The 23060-nt window shown below is 42.6% G+C and overlaps 1 protein-coding gene across 2 annotated transcripts in view; it reads right to left on the reverse strand.

The window, feature by feature from the left end:
• NSF (N-ethylmaleimide sensitive factor, vesicle fusing ATPase) overlaps nucleotides 1-22860 on the reverse strand; it is an 83486-nt gene extending 60626 nt beyond the window's left edge. For both annotated transcript variants that reach the window (XM_052784956.1, XM_052784957.1), the window contains exons 1-3: nucleotides 22683-22860; nucleotides 9176-9261; nucleotides 2487-2586 (exon numbers count right to left, since the gene is read on the reverse strand). In XM_052784956.1, coding sequence (XP_052640916.1) covers nucleotides 2487-2586; nucleotides 9176-9261; nucleotides 22683-22694 — 198 coding nt within the window. In that variant the 5' untranslated portion in view covers nucleotides 22695-22860. The remainder of the gene's footprint in view (nucleotides 1-2486; nucleotides 2587-9175; nucleotides 9262-22682) is intronic.
• Between the last annotated feature and the right edge of the window lie 200 nt (nucleotides 22861-23060).

A 23060-nucleotide genomic window follows, 5' to 3' on the forward strand; every position in this document is an offset into this window, starting at 1 on the left:
TCTATCCAACCTCCTTCATGTTATTGGTCACCCCACCATCTGGGAGGCAGAAGTTATCATACTGGATAGGACTTTTCGTCATTCTGCTCATTTTCTACCAAAGCTTAGGTGCTGATCACACAACAGGTAGTGCAAGAGGCAAGAAATACGCTCCATGATCATTTTGAAAACTTATATGTACTAGCTACAGAAAATCATTGTCATGTGCTTTAAGGTATAATATTACCTAAACCAAAACTTGTTCAGAGAACTAGTAAGAATGAAACTGTTCAAATCCTTTAGGTCCCTTCAAATTCCTTTAAAAGATTTGTGCAGCATAGAACTGCATGAGAAGTGGGAAATGGTTCAAAAATTATGTGACATGAAAATCCATGACCTTTACTATGCCAACAGTTCTGGCTTGATAATTGCAAAAATGGTATTTTTCCAATAGCTCTTGTGTTACAGACTGGATAGTGTGTATTCACAGTCCACATCTCAGGCTATGCAGTATTCACAGTCTCTCAAATATCTAAACCTTAGAGAGGCACGAATCACAAAAATATGTAAGTATCATTACACAAGGCTCTGGTAAGATCACATTTGAAATGTTGTCCTTTACCATCATTTATGTTTGGCTTTTTATCTGCAAGGAACAAGACTGGGTGAAGGAATACAATGACCTTTTTTAAAAAATGAAAATTTCCCCCTATACGCCCCCTCCAGTATGTTCATGGTTCAAGCTTGAGGAAGGAATTCCCTTGGCATAACAGAGATCAACCTGTTAGAAATCAAAGACCTGAGCAGGAAGTCTTACGTGTACTTACTGGTATTCCAAAGAAGGTGAAAACAAATTATGTTTCTGTATTTAATCTCATGCTTCACAGCTTCCACTGTTGACCTGCAAGGCCAGGAATAGTTTTCCCCCTCCCTTTGACACTCCAATTCATCAGCAAAAGATATCCTAAACTCACCTTCATCTGAAGAACCAGACACTGGTGACCACAAGGGCAAGAATGGTAGGCAGGCACACTGGTACTCCTGCAAACACTGGGCTTTGCTTAAACCCTCCAGGTTAAGCCTATGAAGCCTATCACCAAATTTCAGGACAAGAATGAAAGCTGTCCAGGGTCTGCTAGAAAGATTAGTTAGGATCTTCTCCGTGGCAAGAGATATAGCTCAATTCCTATGTTCATTTGGGTGTTTTTCTGCTAGGAAGTTTGTCATCACTGCACGGCTCTTCATCTTTTGGGCTCTGCAGTATACAAGATTTTTCAGGGCTTTTGGTCTTTAAACCTGAGTTAAGATTATTACAGAGTAAATGTGGTCAACAACTTTATGTGCATAATGAATGCACAACAAATAGACTTTCTTGGAGGTCTTAAGAGTTTGCGTCCACTACATGACCATGCATGAATACATAAGGTAAACGCACATTTTGTGCAACACTGGTTGCAATTACCCAAGGCTTCAGGAAATACTGGAAATTAAAACCCAGCATCAGGAATACTCAAATAAAACATTCATATACCAGTAGCTGTAACACTTACTACCATAGCCACTTTTTAGAGGTAGGCAACCTACCTCATTCTGTAGCAGAAGAGCTCTCCCAGCTCTACAACAACTACTGGAATCTACCATGAATGCATCTACTTTAACCCTGTGATACAAATATCTTCTACTGATAACTGCTTTTCAGTTTGGGCATCACAAATCATAGCTAGACATATGGTTAACATAACATCCTCTTCACCCGCTCATCCGGACAAATCTGAATTTGAACATGTCAAAAAGCAAAAAGTCATTTGGAGGCCTATGCCAAGACATCTGTTGAGGAAAAAAAGTCTTGCGTTTGCAACATAGAGACTCGGCTTCTAGTCCAGTTACTAGCAGGAAAATACAAAAGCATTAAATCAGTGACCATGATTGTTGCAGTTTTACATTATGTGACTCACTGTGTAAGGCTGGTAAAGGCTACAAGATTCATTTTTCTATTTAGAAGTTAATTATATTAATTATTTATTCTAACCATCATTTAACATGTGATAACTTAATTAAGAAAGAGAAGACAAGTTAAATCTATTTTATGTATTTCATTGCACTTTTCATCTAGTCAATAAAAACCTCCAGCAGGTCTTTAAAAGAACAAAACAGCAAAGAAAACCCTTTAAAGTCAAGGGAAATCAGGGAACAATAAAAATTCACAAGAAATAGCAGACATTGCTTTTCTTTTTGAAATAGTTTGTTTCTGCTGGGTTTTTAAAAGGTTAAATTACACATTTTGTAGTATCTTTATCCCACCATGTGCTAAAAATAGATCAAAATAATATAAGCAAGTTTGCTTCAGTTATAGTAAAAGTTTCCTTGAACTTTTGCTGTCAGAAATCAAATTTGCACCATACATTTACACAGATGTCTCCCTCCAATTAGAAGTTAACCTTCAATCCTGACCTCAAAAGAGATTTTGCTTATTCTATAGCAAAACAGTAAGTCAAACCATATAGTACCTGGGGCAAGCTGAACGCGATGCTGCCAGGAACAACTGAGGAATGCGTTCTCAGCGTGAAAATGTATTTGTGGTTGGGAGAAGTCTTCACAACAACATGTCTAGAAGAGAGAAAAGTATTTTACTTTGGTATATACTGAGTAGGATTTTGCCTTGCTCCCAGTGCTGTGGAAAAAAACAAGCCAGCTTATATCTGGTCCTATAAAGGAAAAAACAAAAGCTTTAGGCCTACACTATGATGCAGGCACACAGCAGTCTTTCACAGGAGTCCATCATCTTCAGTGATATAACGTGATCTCAAAGCCCAACTGCAAGACATTGTACTAATAATTACTATTTACACTCCCCCACCAGTAGCCCTTTACTTCAGGAATTGCACTATACAAATGTGAGAACACCAAACTATAACCACAAAGACCAAGGCTGCTATATCTAAAAATCAACACTGGTTTCACATCTCAAGCATCTAACACCAAAACATCAATATTTTGCCCCAATACAAGCAGTATCCCCCAGCTGTGATTTCAAGAAGAAATAGATGCAAAGCCTAAAGATCTTAGTATATTGTTTAGAAATTTGATCGCAGAAAAAATGGAAGGAATTTCTGTACAAAAAGTAAAATCACATAAGCACTGAGGCTGTTCCTCCTGTTTGCTAGTGACCAACAGATCTTGAACTCAGACAGCATTTGAAGACCAGAAACACTGTTACAAAAAAACCAGAACAATACAGTCAGGAGCAGACACAGCAGCAGCAACTGCATGTGCCTGTCTATCACTCTCGGAAGTCAAGCTGTCGGGAACAAAGATACTCAAAAGCTGCTTATAGTTATCCTCAGACTATGCCTGATAGCTCTATTCATGTGATAGGCAGACTTCTTTTTGGCATAAGAAAGCAAAACAAGAGGAAGGTGGGATTTGTGTGCACTGGTGGCAGGGGCGATAGTGGAACCAGGTTTTACCTCATCTTCTTCTTCACAGCTGCCTGTACTTTAACTAACCATAGGGTATATGAGGCCACGAACTCATGTGGTGTTCCCCTCTCACCAACTCTCCTACCCACGGTCAGAAACTTAAGGGCTAGATGAACTATGCTAACAGCCAAGGCCCACGCTCCTGGCCATCCTCCCTCCCTGGCAGTGAATGTATTACATGCACATATGCTCTGTATATCTTCATTTGCATATGCACAGCAAATCCAGCACCATCCAAAAGCTGATCTGCTGCATACGTATACATTGGCTACATTGTGTATGCTTAACAGCTTCAGCCACATGGTAGGAAGGAACATATGGCCCTTTGAGACTAGAGGAAATGTGTGGCCTGCATAGCCAAAAACACTAGACATCACTAGCTTTAGCCCAAACACACAGAGGGAAGCTTGGAAAACCTTTTCATGAACTGCCAGCACTTGATGGCATAGCAGGGTAAGAACACATTTTAAACATACCACACAGTGATACATACCTCCTCTGTCAGGTGGGCCAGTGATTTGACTCTTCACTGGTTCTGGCCCTAAATCACCCATTAGCTGCCTAAAACCCCAGCTGTAAGGACATGCACCCTTCCTTTTCCATCTCCTCCTGCCCTAAGCGTAAATCCAGAAACCCATTATAGGTGGTATGGTTCCTTATTAATCTTACAGTGGGATAGCAAGACATTTACTGGTGCTTCATGCTGATCAGGGAAGGTTTCTGAGGACTGGGAGAAAGCATATGTCACTTCTGTCTTCAAGAAGGGCAAGAAGGAGGATCCAAGGAACTACACGCTGGTCAGCCTCACCTTAGTCCCTAGGAAAGCGATGGAGCAACTAATCCTGAAAGCCAAACATATTAAGGGACAAGAAAGTGACTGGGAATAGTCAGCATGGATTTAGAAAGGAAAATCAGGCCTGACCAATACTATAGTTTTCTACAATGAAATGGCAAGCTCTGAGGATGGAGAGCGAGCTGCAGCTATTGTTTATCTCAATATTAGTAATGTTTTCTACACGGCCTTGCACAACAATCCTTATAGACGAACTGATGAAATACAGACAAGGTAAGCAGGCGGTGTGGTGTATTGAAAACCGCCTGAACCACTGGCCTCAGAGGGTTGTGATCAGCAGCATGAAGTCCAGCTTCAGTGTGCTGATTTTGGCTGGGATAGAGTTAATTTTCTTCACAGTAGCTAGTATGGGGCTCTGTTTTGGATTTGTGCTGGAAATAGTGCTGATAATACAGAGAGGTTTTTTGTTATTGCTGAGCAGTGCTTACACAGAGTCAAGGCCTTTTCTGCTCCTCACCCCACCCCACCAGCAAGTAGGCTGGGGGGGCACAAGAAGTTGGGAGGGGACACAGCTGGGACAGCTGACCCCAACTGACCCAAGGGATCTTCCATACCATATGACATCATGCTCAGCATATAAAGCTGGGGGAAGGAGGAGGAAGGGAGGGACATTCGGAGTGATGGCGTTTGTCTTCCCAAGTAACTGTTACACGTGATGGAGCCCTGCTTTCCTGGGGATGGCTGAACACCTGGGAAGTGGGGACTGAATTCCTTGGTTTGCTTTGCTTGTGCACACGGCTTTTACTTTATCTGTTAAACTGTCTGTATCTGAACTGACCAGTTTTCTCACTTTTACTCTTCTGATTCTCTCCTCCATCCCACCAGGGGGGAGTGAGCAAGCGGCTGCGTGAAGCTTAGTTGCTGGCTGGGGTTAAACCATGACATTCAGGCAGTTCACTAGTGGTGTACCTACTACAGGTGTCCATCTGGGGCCAAAACTATTTAAACTCTTCACTAATGACCAGGATGATGGGACAGAGTGCACCCTCAGCCAGTCTGCAGATGACACACCTGCTGATTGTGCTGCCATTCAGAGGGACTTTGACACAGTGGAGATATGGGCTGACACAAATCCCATCAAGTTCAACAAAGGAAAATGCGAAGTCCTCCACCTGGGGAGGAATAATCCCATGCACCAGTACAGGCTGGGGGACAACTGGCTGCAAAGTGGCTTTGCAGAAGAAGACCTGGGATCCTGGTGGACGAGTTGAACATGAGCCAGCAACGTGCCCTTGCAGCAAAGATGGCCAAAAACATCTCTGGCTGCGTTAGGAAGAGCGTCGCCATCAGGTCAGGGAGATGATCCTTCCCAGACTGAATGTTGCTCCAAGGACTGTTTCATTTTAAATTGAGTAGTAGATAAAATAGAGAAGCTTTCCAGGAAGCCAGGACTGAAATCAGGAGGTTTCCAGCAGAGTGCATCAGCCTGAGTAATTCAAATTAATATCAATACACAACCAACTGGAAAGCAAGGTAATACATTGCAGAGTGCTAGACAAACATGCCTGTAGGCAAAACACAAGTTCCAGCCATGCTACTGGAATACCTCACCAAGAAATACACTTGATGACAAGTAACACCCTACTAGAAGCAGCTCATCAGACAGTAAAAGACCCAAGATTAAAGCTTCTTAAGACTGAGATGGATACTGCACAGTGCACTGTTTGGCTTGAAACACAACAGTGACTTTAACGTGGATAGATTCAGCATCTCTGCAGGAAGAAACAAAATCCATCACTGTTGGGTTTCACTTCAAAAAAGCTAAATGCAAAAAAATGAGGATACCTGGTAAAAATACTGTGGGGTTGGGGGGTATCCACAAAGATTTGATACAAATTAAAATTACTGTATTGAAGCATACCATTCACCAAAAACATTTCCAGAAAACCACAAAGATAGCTGAGCCTGACAGCAGGCAAATAGATGCCAAGAAGAAAAAAAGAAAAGAAAAAACAGGAAAAAAAAAATCAGCTTTCTGAAAGAAATCCCTAGCCAAGTAAGATGATTAGGAAAGGTCAAATCCTGACAGGTTCTTTGAGAAAAATCTGCAAAACGCACAGGAACAACCATGTCTCTTCTCAAAGACAGCAGGAGCAGGCAGTTTCCAACAGGCTGTAAGCAACCTAAGTATTAAGAGCGTTCAAAATAAGGCAACAGCAGGAAAAACTAAATGCATTTTCCTACATTGAGGTTCACCAGGAAGGAGCTTGGAGAGCTCATGGAGACACATGGGGGAAATCTCAACCTCATTAACAGCTTCTGCTTATAAATGAACAAAAGGAAGAACAATGAGTCACCAGGGCCAGATATCTCCCAAGAGCTCTAACAGATGAAACTGCTTCTCTAGTTCATGTGTAAAGCTTCGCCTGAACTATCAGAACAAAAACATGGCTGTGATGCCAATTCTTAAGAAGGGCTCCAGACCAGGCCCAGGAAACCATCTGTTGGTAAGTCTGCTGGCCAGGCTGAGCAAACCAACAGAAATTATAATAGCTAATATTAACCTGCGTGTCCATTAGTTTTTATGTTAGTGAAGAAAGAGCATAGCTTTTGTAAGGGAGAGAGGGTAACTTACATATCTGTGCAAAGGTGCCAGTAAGCATCTGAACAATATGGGCAGATACTCCTTTGGTGCATGTTTGGAAACCCATGTAAATTAGAGTAAGGCTCCTCGAGGGCCCTTCAGATAACTAAACTGGCATGAGAAAAGAGGCGTGATCTTCCCATTTAAAAGGCAGGAATAAAAGGTAATAATAATTAGTCAATTCTCAACACAAAAAAAAGTTGCCATTGAGATAACCTGCCCTGGCTTCCTCCCAGACTGTTGTCCCCTTCACTACCTGGTTGTTTTCAGCATTTGTTTCTCTCTCCAAAATACATTGGGAGTCCTCAAGATAGAAGTATGTCACAGGAGCTTAAGACAGTGCAACTTATCAAACCAACATGGTACTATAATAAAGCATTGCATCCCATGAACTCACGTGTCACAAAATGGTGATTCATACTTGTCCAACTTACAGGATGCAGAAAATAAAGCATGAAAAGATCTACAGTAGCATCCTGGGGAAAAACCATCTCAATGATCCAAGGTCAAACTCTCAGCTCTACACCGTGAGCACCAAATGGAAGTGTTAAAGCAAAGCTCTTTGTGTAACTGTTACCAAAAATATTCTGTGCAGCCAGTCATGGTTAGGATGATAACAAACCAAATCTGCTGACTGCGTGCAACTTACTGCAGCAGATCATAAGGATGGTCTTGCTCAGTACATCTGCAATGCAGCAGAATGACTACATCCTTCAGTAGTAGCTGAATATCACGATGTTTCTCTGTACTCTAGTCTTACACTTTTCAAAGCGATTTATAGCATCTGCTCACAAGCAAACATATGTTGCTTTCTTTATGAGCCCCAATTTCTAGAAATAAGCAGCTCTCTCGGGAAGAATCAGTACAGCCAGAATCATGGCCAGCCTGCTTAGCAGGCAAGTCTTGGGATACTGCTTCCTGCATGCTTTCACAAATGCGATGAACAAGGGTTCTCAGAGTGAAAGCAAAGTAGCTGGCTGCTGCAGGTCTGGAAGCTGGGTCCCTCCAAGACATTCATATTTGAGAAAATTAACATTTTTATAATGCATGAGGTACAATGCTCAGTTCAGGTATTTTTCTAAGTCAATTACTTTGAAAAAAATCTACCTGGGGAAAAACATAATTTTAAGAGACCAGGACACTATCCTGTCCAAGCAGAAACTTTTGCCTGCTTCTGACTCTAAAAGTTGTGCTTGTTTGGGTTTTTTTTAGGGGGAGTGGTTTTGTTTTGTTTTGGCATTTTATACTAAAGTTGGGCTTGTGAAATCACAGTTCAGTTACTCACTAAAGGGCCAGGACAGCTCTCTAGGGTAGCAGCACAGCAGACTGACAGCACAAAAAGAGGCAAGTCTTAAAACACATTGCTCCCTTGTTCCCTGCAGTTCAGAGCTACTTCGTTCTCCATCTTTAGCAGAATTCATCTGGGCCAGGTATTTTATGCTAAGGCCCTAAGTGTATCATTCAGTATCTTTTTTAACATTTTTTCCTATTTTTCAAAGCCAAGCTCTTCCGCCTTCCACTGCATGAGATACTCTCTCTTTCCGCTGAAATTAATTACTTCTGTCTACAATCTACATATTGAAGTCTTTAAGAGAGCTACCATACAGCTGCAGCAAAGCAAGGAAACTAATTATTTGAATTGGCTTCTTTTAATACAAAGCCATTCTGTGTGGGCTGAGCTGAAAAATTAATGTGTTTTCTACCTTTCTCACAAAAGCAAAACCCAGAGTCAGCTTCTATCAGTCACCCCAGAACTGTAATTAAAGAATCCAAATTGTTGTGCCCACACTCTGGTTGCCTTCCTCCTTTGTTCTTGTGCATGAAAACCCCTAGAACAAGAAAGAGTTTCTACTGACTCTACGCAGCACTCCAGTATGATGTGAAAGTGAGAAGATGCCCCGAGTAATGCAATTAAATGGTAAAAATCTACTTGAAATAGTTCAAATACTCTATGTAACAGGAGCAACAGCAAAAACAAAACAAACAAAAAAAAAATCAAAAAAGGCCTGAAGTCCTTCATTAAAATAATGATTACAATTAGTTAAGCAGATCCAGTTCCCAAGGAAGAAATGCTTCAGAGAAAAATTTACCATTTTTTTAGTATCTCCAGTTCTGAGAGAGAGGCACATTTAAAGTTTTGATCTCTAAATATGCAGAAGTTTTGTTAATTAACCTACTGTATTCACCTTCCCAAATCTGAAATTTCATTCCACCTCCCTCCAAATTTTGAAAACAATTCCTTTTTGGTTAAAAGTTGAAAAAGCAACAGTGCACACTTACTGCCCAGATTGGAAGTCCTTCTCATTCACCACAGCACAGTTGGTTAATGACAGTTCATCCGTGGGACATCTTGCTGCTTGCATAGACTACGAGAAAGAAAGAAAGGAAAAAACTGTCAAATGAAATTCTATTTTTCCTTTACTAAGTCAAGCCTCAAAGCTTCTGTAAAACCATAAAACACAAAATAGGTCTCATGAATACTGACATACTCTGAGACCATAGTCCACTGGCATTGACAAGCTCCTCTCCCTCTTCAGGGTTTCTCCAAACACTTCTATGTGTCACAGATATTTGTATCCAAAAGCTCTGCATTTTGTGAGTATAGTACACCTTATATTTTCTACCATACCTACGAAAAATACTTAAAAAATTACCTAGGAAAAAGCTTGCAAGGCAAATGCTGTTAACTTGCTAGTGAACCCTGGTGTTCATGCAACTTCCCTGAACCCCGCCACAAGCCAGCAGGTAGCAAAGCATTCACTGGAAGGCATTTCTTGCCAAGTAACAAGACAGTGGGACATTTTGAAAGCTGGTAAGGCAAAGCAGCCTAGAGGCAGACCAGCTCCATTACAACCCTGGGTAACCGTATCTCATAATGCTGTGCTGCGTTGCCCACTGTGTGTGGAAAAGGGGCTAGAATAGAGATGTTACCTTTCTTCTTCCCTGACATTACTCAGAACACTGAAATTTGACCACATCCATTCTGGATATACATACTTTAAACACCACAGTACAGGGCAGCACTGAAAGTCCACAGGAAGATTTAATTCTCAGCCAGTTGCTATCCAACCCCACAGAATCTCTCTATAAAACTTCTCAAAAGAAATATCATGATGCAAATATTTCCTACTCTATAGGAAACATCACAGATCAGTATCAAACAGAAAAAAATTAAGTTAAACAGTCAGTTCCAGCCTATCATTATTAAAAAAATTACTGCAACAAATTTTGTGGGGGTGTCCTACCCCCCTCTTTTTTTTTTTTTTTTCCTAAAGTCAAAGGAGTAATCCTATTTCAAGTTTCAAGAGTATCTCTCCAATTTTTTTCCCCTCCATCATTACTCAGGAATCGGCAGCTAAAATAACCAAATACTTTCACTCTCAGCCCAGGCTGCCCCATCCCATTATAAGGCAGTATATAGCATATAGGGGGAGTGCAGCAGAGGAACATCAGCCCCATCCTACATCCCTAACCCCATTTGCTTCTGCAGAATGATTCCACAAAACAATGGTTGAAAGATGAAAATTGGGTTCAAAATGCCTCTAGAAGTGGAGAAAAGCATGGAAAAAGCAAGATGTTTCTATCATTAGCTATAGACTGAAAAAATTTAATTTGGAGAAAAGCTAAACTTGACCCCCCAGGATGTTATTTTTAGAATCAAAGCACAACTATTTTCTTTGTCAGATACAAATTTGCAGGCAGTGCAACAGAAACTATTTGTCAGTGTCAACCTATTGCTAAAAGCAATTCAGAATGGATTTTATCTTAAGACACCCTTAAATCCCAGCAACAAGAGAAGGAAATGCACTGATCCTAACACACACATCCAGATAATTTCCCAAGAGTTAACAGCCTGCTCAACCCTTCTCCCCCTACCCCTCTGGGCCATTTGAGAAAAGAATCAGAGAAAATTCATCTCCATGTGGACTGAAGCAAGCCTGCCCTATAGCTCAAATCAACTTTTTATGTTGTAATGTAATTCTTCTAGAGTACTTGCTATTTAGAAAAGGACTAATTCATTATTTTTACTGACTAATGCTCAATTGCCCTTGACATATGACAACAGAAAAGGATTCCATTTTCAGCTTTGAAACAGATTTATCTACCTGAATTTGAAGCATAATAAGAGACTCAAATATTCTTGTAATAAAAAATATATAACCATCAGTGGACTTCTGAAATACACAACCTGCCTGTTAAGGCTCACCATCTTTGGGTACTTCACACGAAAAAGCATTCACCATTTTATCATTTCTCCTATTTTGTGAAGGGCATGCCCTGATAAAACGCATTAAGTAGGCTATTTCTGGAGGAAACTGAACACAGAGCTCATGGATTAAACCTTTTTACAGCACTAGTCCTCAACTGCATTTTTAATCCTTACTGACAAACTGCTTCCTACATGTTAACAGCAAGCGCCTGGCAAATTTGCCATTCTTCTGTGTTATTCCTGTCTGCATTTGGGAACGTGCAAGCCTCACTTTAAGGAAATGCATAAATATAAAGGAACTATTTCAAATCTAGCACCAAGTGCTCCTTTTGCAAGCTCCACAATATGATAGATGCATGGCAAAACATCCTTGGGTATCTGACATATGAAATAATGTAGCTGCTTCTGCAGCAGTATCAGCACCGGCTGTGCTAGCCATCCCATAGTCCAGCGCATTCTCCTTCTGGGGTGTTTGGCAGAAGCCCATTTCTCCCTTGGCAATGACCAACATTTCAGACCGCATCTATAACCTACGCTAGACTCCCAGCTCTCCAGTATATGCCATCCTCAAGCTCCAAGATTCTGCAGAACTTCGATACGTTATCAAAATACACAAGTGTTTTTAGCATAACGCAGCTCATGCAAGAAACAGGTGTCAGTGGACGCAGGTTTTCATGAGCATACAAGGGACAGTCTGAGGAAATCTGGTCATGTAAGAGATTATGATTAAACTGGAAAGCACCCAGTGAGGAAGCAGGAACACACCGTTCTAGTGAATTGCAGGGTCTTCCTCCCACCTCCCCTCTCCTCACCCCAGTGCTCATATCCCCAGAACTACTGCTCACAGGGATTCTTGCCTGTCTGTCAAGCAATTGAGCTGCTGCAGCAAGGACGCAGGCATTGGCTGCTCCTAAATTTTTCCAGCATATATGCAGTAGTCCAGAGCTGTAACATGAGCCACCAGAGCCTGGAGGGCTGTGCCCGCCGTAGTACTGTCAAGGAACACTTTAAGCTCTTGCATTTTGGGTTCCAGCTTCCCAGGACACCAGCACAAGGACTCCTCGAACCCTGCACCCTCTCCCCTCTCTGCACTCTTATTGCCTGCACTTGCACACCACACATCAGGGAACAGAGGAAGCAAAATCCTTAGGAGTATTTCTAAGAAGTCTTCAAGTATATTTACACAACCTAATTTTAAGCTAACTAGTAGGTTACTGCTAGCAACTAGGCAAGGCAACATAAAGCTCAGCTCTATCAAACCACTAGAGCAGATCTTGTAGCTGACAGTGAATGCCATCTGCTGCAGTTACACTGCTGTCAATACAGGTTTGAAGGTGACACATATACATCGTCACAGGTTGCAGTTACACCTGTGTCCACAATATAGATATCTTAGCCTTAAAGTGCAAAAGGAGTCTTCCCTGCCTCCAGTTATTGTTCTGGTTTATGCAAGGAGGAGACTCCCAAGACCAGCGAAGTTCTAGGGAGGTGACTCCACATCTGAGACAGTGCCTTCATTCTAAAGAATCCTCAGCTAGAAGCATTCATCATCGGTCATGCAGCATCCACTATTAAATCCATGTCTACGCAGAGGTCTTCTGCAATATTCCTTTTGTTTACCAAGAGAAAAATGAGACCACATAATGCATTGATAAATCTCACGCTGAAAGACAAATGTGAAGGACCTTACCTTTGGATTTATGACAAAGCAGTAATGTTGCCTCTACTCTGCTGCTGAGCTGATGCTAACCATGAAAATACAGCACCAGGAGGCTCAGTGATTCTGACATATTTTACTTCTACAAAGTAAAAGTTGCCTCAAAGAACAAACAACTTTATAACAGAAACAACCACCACAACATCTGATCTTTCAGAGATTTTTGTTTCAAAGTTGCATGGATTCCAGTTTTCCTCTACAAAAATATGAAACTGAGTTGTTCTTGCATTTTGGGAGAGCGCAGCCCAGAAAGGAATCCTAAGTTATTTGGATATTTTCATACATACATAAACCACACCTTTTCTCCTTCTAAATTTCAAAACAAGCATCTGAAGCAAAAGCAAAGCAGTGCTGGTTTAAAACATGACTAGGGAAAAGAAAGAATAATAAAATGTCTGGAATATTACACATAGTAGACTATATTACATTGCTGTGTGGGCGAGCACATAGTACAAAGATATGGTTAATATTTGTGAATTGTTAAGGCTGACGATAGAGGAAGCTAAAGAAAACATGTTTCCCATTACTCAGACCCCACAGGAGATAAGCTGGTGGTACATAATAGAAGTGCACTACTACCTGTCAGTTGTTAGTGAAGAGAAGAGTGAAAACATTAAATGCCATGGCAGAGATGTTCTTCATTGGAAACAGCTTAACTCGTTTAATTTCCTAATCCTACACAAGAGATTATGAAACAGCTTCTAAAGCTGAGGCAGGTTTTGTTCTGTGCACTGTTTCTACGTGGTTTGTGTAAGACAAATATTGTTAAAGTGTTTTATGTTAAAAAATTTATTTTGTGTAAAACATACAGACATAGATATACATGCATATATGTATATGCATATCTACATATATATAATTTCTGTCATGCAGATGTTGGCAGGCAAGTGTTAAGAAACATGACAACTCTGAGTACTAGACATTTAGGTTTCCTCTGTAGAGCTCACTGCCAGCTGCACAGAAATGGGGATCCCCACTCCAAAAAGCATCTAAGCTCTACTATCACAGCTGTTAGGCATCAAAGTACTTCTAAGCCCAGAGCTTCATCACCCAAAGAGGGTGACAAAGAACCTGTGCAGGAGTTATTCTCAGGAAGGAAGTTTAGTCCATATTTACTAGGGATCGAGCAGATGTGTGCCTGCCTGGTGGCTGTGCAGTAGCATGGCTGACTCAAAGGTGTTCAAACACTCATTCACCACTGAAAGTCTGCAAATAAAATTAAGTTTGAATACTGAAAGGAAGAATTAGGATATTAAAGGAGCTGTGAAGATAAACAGGGAACTGAGATGATGATCTGTAGACCCTACGTTATCCAGGACTATGCTCCTGATGGAAAGCAGACATGCACAAAGCGTTGCCCAATACAGCCTATATCTAAAGATCCAATGGACCAAGTGACAACAGGATCTGAGATGAACATTAAAACTGCAAGCATCGGGAGCCTGCTGCACACAGATGACAAACACCAGCACTAGCACACAGAAAGATGAGCTGCAACAGAGCTGGGTCAGCAATAGCCTGGGAGAAGGAGACAAATCAAGCTCTCCCAGCACAGGAAAGCCTGAAAAAAATTATTGCTACTTTCTCTCTACATACGCACATACACCATGGAGCTGAATTAACAGAGAGGAAAAACAAGTCTACACTAAAGGACAGAAGAAATTGGTATAAAATGATAGCTATACTATCACAGCTAATGAGTAGCAGTTTAGAAAAGGTTCCTAACCAGTAGAGGAAGCCAGCACTGTAATAGCCGATAATGGGAAACAGTAAAGAAAAAAGCAAAACTCCTTTAAAGAAGGCATTCAGTAATATTTATTAAAGGAATGACAACATGATGCTTACAACAGGGACCAGACTCAGCAACAGGAGATGTACTAAATGCTGTGTTTCTAAAATTAAAAAAAAAAAATAAAAATAAGGAAGTTACTAGTTTGCAGAAGGTTTTTCTGGACATCTCAAAAAAAAAATACTTGAATAAATCTTCCAGAGTTCTGCAGCTACAAGAAGAGATCAAACACCTACAAATAACTTAGCTTGGCAAGACAGGTTTCCTTTCCAGATCTACAATCACTCAGAGAGAGCCCTGCTGTGCCTGGCAGGTTAAGCACACTGTCCCCCGGGACAAGCAGCCCTGACTGGCTGCTCAGGACCAGCTTTTCCATCTGCTCCATTTGACCTCTAGTTCAATTTGCTGGAAGCTTTTATACTCGTCGGGAAGGAGCTGCATTCTCTCTTGATAACAAGCTCATAAATACCAATTTTCTTCTCCTATTAAGAGAAACGCATTAGAAAAGCTAAAATCTCAGAATTAATGTTCAAATTTTTGTCAAAGCCAAGGAACTTTGAGCAAGCCAACACCAAGACAGCCTCAATACAGAGCCCAGACAAGAACGATGGATGAGGTGCAATCCTCCTTCCCACGCCCCCCAAACGTGACACTCCCACCAGTATGAATCACCTCCCTGTGCTGGCTCAGGCTGCCAAGGAGGCACCAAGGCAAACAGGGCTACGCCGCATACACACCAGCTACTGGCCGACACAAAAGCCGAAACAGCCTAAAATATGAGAGGGAAGAGTTCACATCACCACCTCCTGAATCATCCAGGGCTGAAAATGAAACAGGGAATTTTTTTCCCCGCATTGTTTTGTGCCTGCGCCACTGGTAACTTTCTCTTTCTCATCCGATAACAGTTATCTACATAAGCAAAGAAGGTCAGCCCAGTCGTCAGTGGGGGTTAGCAATACAGACACCAACTAGTCTTCACTGGCAGTTCTTTATATACAATATACATTTAACACATTTTCCATTTTCTTTATCTAATAGCAGATGTGTGCTCCCCTCATGGCCCTGGGCAGTAATCTAGAAATTACTTCCGTCTTAGCACATGAAAGCCACTTTAATAGGATGGAAGTGCCTATCTTAGCAATTAGAGGATATTGGTTTTTATGGTGGTGACTGCTGCTTACCCTTTGTTTGCAAAGTTTACAGCCAAATGAATTCAGTTCTGCAACAGGAGCTTTGTAACTCCAACACTATCTCACCCAGTGCAGTTAAGAAGATTTACGTAGCTTTGGAAATTTGGCTGTATTATTTCCATTATTTTGCCATGTTATCAGAAATACAATTTACAGTTCCAAGACTGAAGGGTTTCTCTGATCTAAAAGAGCACAAGAAACAAGCGCACTAAAGGAGAACTTCTACAAGCTACTAGTACCGTACAGCATCTATACTCTAATTAAACAGGTAGCTCGGTCCAAAGATGTCATTCCTCACACCAGTTCTTTACAATACGATCAGTAAAGTGATTTCAGAAAATACAACTGCACCTGTGCTGCTGCGCCATATAACCAGGAAGCTGTTTCCTGACAGTTTAGCATGAACACCAACTCCACCTTCCAATTAAGCAATAACGACCTAGAATATGTGCATTTGTAATTAACACATCCATTTTTGGAGTGGATGTTGCCTCACATTTCTTCCACGAGCCAAGATGATCAACAATTTAATTACAGGGAATTGCTACTTGTTGTATTTCATCTAAACCTCTTTTAAAAGTGCTTAAAGGAACAAAACATCACACAATCATGTCTAAGATGTTAGCCTAGGATGCAAGTCACAGGATTTTGACACACTAGCTGTGAGGACACCTAATGGATGCAAATTTCTTTGCATTTATTTAGCAAAGTTACCCAATGGCAATACGTACAAGGTTGAAAATATCCCCTTAGACTTGGAATTTGCCTTGAGAAAGCCTGCAATGCTGCTATCCCTGCATATTTGCAACTCATCCTACCGCTGATGGGCTGCATCTGGCACTCAACTTCTCCAGGACACTGACTAATGCACCAAATGCTACCCAATTATAATCAGTTTGTGTTTAAGATACAGACATACTTGCAAGGTATGGCATTTTCTACAAAAAAAGCATGTAAGTTGATACAACTCTAGGGTATAAACTACTCCAGATATTTTGATAGAAGGTCATTGCTTTATTGCATCCCAGGAGACTAGAGAAACGTGTTAAATCTTTTTATGTTGCAAGTATTTGACCTTCCTGAACTGAGTATCTGACAGACATACACAGGAACAAGCATACCAGCGCAGCAGCGGGGCAAGAGAGTGCCTGAAGAACTATATATTCAACCTTGATTTAACAAGCAGTAGCATTATCAGTTGGCTCAACGCAGAGTAATAGGATACTGTGTTGAAAGCTTTTTTATTAACTGGAGCGACTGTGTTCCTTGCTTGAATGTTTCTGTTCACAGATCTTCTTCAACACAACACTCCAGTTCCTGGAGGTCAAAAAAAACCTCTGAAGATGGCCAATATGGAAATTTAGTCACAAAACTCCAGTCTCTGCCATAGAAATTCCCTGATTTGAGACAGCATTCTGACATTCTGATGCGAATGACTGCATCATGTAGAAACCACAGTCTGAACCTTGTCCTTCAAAAAAATATTGCAGTGACTAAGATCATCGCTATCTGTCACACTGCTCAGGGGTCAGCTAGCACTCACTGCACCAGGTCTTCCTAAAGCTTGTCCTCTCTCACACTTGCGAGTGTACTTGGACAGTATCCACTAACTCCTGGATCAAAAAAAGATCAAAACATGACATAAGGACCTATATTTAAGGGGTTGGGGGTTTTTTTTTGGGGGGGGGGGGGGGGGTGTCATACATTTTCATGTAAAGAAAGGAATCAATGATAATTTTATTCCACTGAAAACCATGTCCTGCCCGGTGGGTAATTTAGCAAAATATAAGTACCACTATTTTCTAAGGAGTGGTTTTCTGTGGACTCAAGCAGATCTGATTTTATGACAGAACCTCCTCCAAATTCATAGCTAGGGCATCACTAAACCACAGGTTCTTCTCCTGAATAACCTCTGTGCTCGAAGGTATAGGACACAGAACAGAGGATAGGAAGAGAGATGATCTTGCTGTGTTATGGGGTGGGGGGGAAGCAATATTTAAGAAATTCACACTTGAAATGATCCTCAAAAGGATTCTTTGATTTTCACAAATTTTTCCTACTAAGAAAAATTCTTAACAAAATTTAGTCTTTCTGGCCTGTCCACAATAAGAAAAGAGGTGTGACATACCAGCACCCTCCTGACTGGAGATGGAGAGGCAGTACTGACATCTCCCTACTGCGTTGTCTTTTTAGGTATAAGCTTTGGACACACTGCTTCTGCAACACTAAGCCAAGCAACAAATTAATCAAAGTGTCAAGGATCAGATATCCCATGCCCACAAACATTCACATGGTCACGTTTGTTAGAATTTTATTCTAAATAATTTAGCATGGGTTTCTATAATGCAGAAGTCCTGTAAGAAGGATATAAGTCTATTTGTGATGATTTCACCAGACAGGTACACAGTTGCAGAAGCGATCTCAGAAACAGAGATTCAGATTTAGTTTTCTCCCATTTCCCTAAAACATTGCTAAAAACCTATTTCATCATATTACATATTAGGAAACACTAAAAAAAGATAAGTGATGATAGAAGGATCAGTCCCATACTGCAAGAAGGAACTAAGTTGATTCACAAATGTTTCTTTAGTTGCCTGATAACACCTGCATCTACGAAGGCTGATTCCATATGCTAGCAGAAATCAGACTTTACAGCTTTAACCCATAAATGTAAAATCCAACCCTCATTATTTTGAGGTTTCTGCCAAAGTATCCAACCTAAAATTGCCCTGGGATTGACTGCAAGGAGTACAAGAGAGCATGCATTAGTCCAGCAATGTCTTCAGCACCATGAAACACCGAGGGATACAGTATGTCCTTCACCACTCTTCCCACTACTGCTACACTCTCTCAATGTGACAGTTGATTTCAACACGTCAGGAATCTTCTGCTCAAGTCACAGGCTCTTCTAGAGGAGTTACAGCACAGTTCTGCAAGATAAACCAACATCTACTAGTACCTGAGCGAAACCAAAACCATCTCCAGCCCAATACAGATGTGAATCTCTTCTGAGAAGCAAAACAGGCAAGTGTCTCCTATCAATGGGCTAATGGCAATACCACTCCAAATGAGTCCCAAATAGCAAATAAAGAAAAATTAAGATGTTATACCATTTATACTATATAAAACAGCCATCATTTCTAGTCATCATGAACTGTTATACAAGTTGCAGCTATTACAAAACTTTAATATTCCTTAAAGAAAAAGACACCAGCCTCTTTGATAGGGGATCATCACCAACATCCATGCTACCATATCAACATTCAGCACACATGATTTCCTCTTTGAAGAAAGCCAGGCCTCCTGTCAGCTTGCAAGAGTAAAGCTGCAGCCACATAGACCTGTTTCATTTCCTATATCATTTCTCTGTATAGCTCTCCAGTATGGTACAGTACAAGCAGAAACGCAGCTCGTTCTGGATCAACAGCTTGACACTGGCTGGAACTAGGCAGAGAAATCATCTGGCCTTTCTACATCCTTTTGAGAACTACTTCCTGAGGTTCAAATCAATTAGCTACAGACAGCACCAGTTAACTTCCAGAGGTCCACTACAGACAGCACCAGTTAACTTCCAGAGGTCCACTACAGACAGCACCAGTTAACTTCCAGAGGTCCAATCTTGGTACAAGGGATCTATAACCAACTACGGATGCAGCTAGACAGCTTTATGCCATTTCCTCTTCTGTAGTAGATGCTGGCTGATGTCTTGGCAAGACTCAGTGCTCTGTTTGCATGCCTAATGATTACCATGCAGAGAGAGATGCAGAATAAATTATAACAGAAACAGCCATTATTTCTAATCACCATAAACTATTTTTCCTGTAAACTTCAATCACCATTAATCACTGTCTCTTCCTTGTGATTGAGGAAACCCAGTGCAATTAAGGGGGTAGAGTAATATACCTGCAACAGCACTAGGCAATTAATAAGATTTGGCTTATCATTTGTCTAAATTATTTAAAATGTTACTAGAAGTTTAAAGATTTTGTCTCTCTTTTACAACAGGAAAGCCATTCATTTCTCTCTGTAAAAGTATACATACACAAATCAAATGAGTCTAATAAAAGAGACTAAGCTCTAAATTGCATTGCAGGACGTTTTTTCAGGCCAGAAGTAGTCACTGAAGCTTTCTCTACCCATTCTCCAGGTTTAAGCACCTTTTAAAAATGCTGACAACAGAATAGCATCAGTGTTCCAGTATCAGACTCACCTGTTGTACCTAGAGATATCACACACCTCCACCCTCCTACCTACTATTCCTTATTTATACAGACAAGGATCACAATAGCTCCAATGTCACACCCGAAATGTACGCTGTTGCTTGCTCACCCTGACCTCTGCATCCTTTTCAGAGCTGCTGCTATCCCACATGCAAGCTGGAGGGAGCAGGCAACTCATTTGTTAATTTACATTAACAGCATTCAACACGCTGCAAGACTGGATCAAGCTCAGAAAATGGTATTAAACACCTTAAGAACTCTTTTTACAGCATTAAATAACCTCATAATTCTGCAACTATATTTGTAGATAAATCATGAAAACACTGAATAGTAAGAAGCTTCCTGGTAACCCAAGGAAAGCATTACCCACTCGAATTGTCAGATTAGGAGGCAATTAAGCACCAATCTTTCTCTTAAATTTGCATAAATCCCCCCTTTCCTCCACCAGGTTCCAAGGTGGCCAAATAAAGGCACATTTTTTCAGGTGTTTAGTAGCACAAAACCTCACAGCAGCAGGAAAATGTTGGGGCTGATGCCTGTCCTTCCTCCCCACATCCCCAGTCACCAGCTCCAGCACTCAGACCGTTCACTGAGCCTTTCCAGCACAGGAGGACAACTCAAAACTAACTCAAACTACATAGATAGTTTTCTTTGTCAACTTAGCATACTGAAAAGGCTCAGGGAAGCAAGTGAGCAGGGGGTAAGACAAGACCACTGTAGCCATATTGGTTTAGGCTACGAGGAGTCTCAGAACAATGTTCATTATGGCTAAAATGATTGTACCACTGACAAAAGCATGGGCTCCTGTTTCCAGCAACAGAAAGCTGAAAAAAAGACTAGTCAAAACACATCAATTTCTCCTGGGTTAGCTGCAAAGGGTGAATGAAGAAAAAAGTGCAAGGAAGAAAGCGAGACCATGTATCTGGAGCAGGGACAGAAGAAAAGCTCTTAACAAGAAAGAAACCGCATAACATGCCATTTTTTTCTAAATTAATCAGCAGCAATTTAAAGGTGGCACTTGAGTAGATCTGTTCACCTGTGATGCACAGCTTATCACTGGGCCAAATTTCTCACCACTGCTCTAACCTCCATTGCTCTGCATTACACCACTGCACCATCTGTCGTTGTATCCATCAGACAAACCATAATACAAAAACCTATGAGGAAACCTATTCCCCAAGATCTCAATCACTGAATTTTTTGGCCAAGACAGAAGATTTCAGCCTGAAGCACACATTAATTAAAAATGTGACTTTCACGAGCTGATATCCAGCAAAGCATGACTGAGCTTACAGCAAAGAGAACATCAATCTTAACCGCATCTTGTGGCACTTGGAGATGGACACCTGAAAACAGAAGGGATTTACAAGGCACTACAAAAACTCATTTGAGAGACAAGACTGCTCCTTCACATTTTAAGACCTTTTTGGCCACTTGCTGATGTTTTCTAAGAGTCACCAATAAGGGATTTTTTATTTTTTAAATAAATACAGGATAAAACCACTGCACAACCCTTAAGGTGTGTTTTAACACAACACAATTTGGACCCATATCACAGGATGATGCTTGGCTGGTGCCCACAGGGCAGAGGAGTCTCTAGGGCCTCAAAGAACCCTACACCCATAGGTGCCTGCCCTATATCCCACAGCACTGAGGGGTCACCAGGGCCTCAGTCCCCCCTTAGGGGACTCTAAAATGCTGCCACACACCCCATGGGGACAGGGGTCACCTCAGCCTCATGGAGGCCCCTCAGGGGATCCCATAATCCTGCCCCACATCCCACAGCACCAAGGGGTCACCCCACTCTCACAGCATCCTTAGAGGACCGTCTACACAACGTGCTTAGAGGACCCTGCCCCACAAGCCACAGGGAGAGGGGTCACCACAGCCTCACAGCACCCCTAGGGCAGCCTAAAATCCTGCCCTGTTCCCCATAGGGCCCGAGGACTGCTGCAGCCTCACAGTACCCTTACAAAACCCTAAATCCTGACAGCAGCACCAGAAGATCACTAGGGTTTCATAGCACTCTTAGGGGACCCCACAATCCTGCCCCACACCCCATAGGGAGAGGGGTCACCCCAGCCTCATGGTGCTCCTGAGGAAGCCCTAGAGGCTCACCCCACAGCACTGAGGGCTCACCACAGCCTCACAGAATCTCTAGGACACCCTAAAATCCTGCCCTGCATCCCACAGGGCCACCGCAACCTCATAGCACCCTTAGGAAACCCTAAATCCTGCCTCACACCCACAGGGAGGGTGGTCGCCCTGGCCTCACAGTACTCCTGAGGGAACCCCACAGTCCTGTCCCACACCCCACATCACCAAGGGGCCACCTCTGCCTCACGGCATCCCTGGGGGACCCTACCGTTCTGCCCCACAGGGAGAGGGGCCACACAGCGCCCTCAGGGCCCCCCACACCACTGGTGGGGTCACCACGGCCCCACAGCACCCTCAGGAGACCCCACACACCCCCAGGACTGAACGACCACCCCGGCAGCGGGGCTGCGAGAAGCCACCGAACTATCCCGGCGCCCAGCGAGGAGCAGAAGTGGAGGGGGGGTAGCGGGGAAAGAGGTAGCGGAGGGGGGAAGCGGGGGGTGGCTAGCGGCGAGGGCGGGAAGGGCCCGTCCCTGTTCCCCCACCACCACCACCACCACTTACCCGCCCCGCCATCTTGCCGCTGCGCCCAGCCCGCAGCGCCGCGCTGCCTGCCACCCGCGCCGCAGCGACGGTCCCGCCCCACAGCCGCCAGGGGGCGGCGCAGCGCAGGCGCCACGGCCAGGCTGGGCGGGTCCCTGAGGGCCGCGGGGCGGTGACGCCCACTTCACGGCCGGCGGCCTCGGATTGGCCGTTCTGCCCGTAGCGTCCAGGCACCGACGGCCGTCTCCCGGTACCGCCCGCCCATTGGCCTAGCGGCAGGGGGGGGAGGGTGTTCTGCGGTACGTCAGCTGAGAGCACTGTTGGGACTGGCCGGTTGGGCCGTGGGCGGGGCGCTGTGGGAGGAGCCGCGGATCTCCTCACGGCGGGCGGGCGAGGGGA

The sequence above is a fragment of the Harpia harpyja genome, chromosome 4 (assembly GCF_026419915.1).
Source record: "Harpia harpyja isolate bHarHar1 chromosome 4, bHarHar1 primary haplotype, whole genome shotgun sequence".
In the NCBI taxonomy this organism is placed as follows: domain Eukaryota; kingdom Metazoa; phylum Chordata; class Aves; order Accipitriformes; family Accipitridae; genus Harpia; species Harpia harpyja.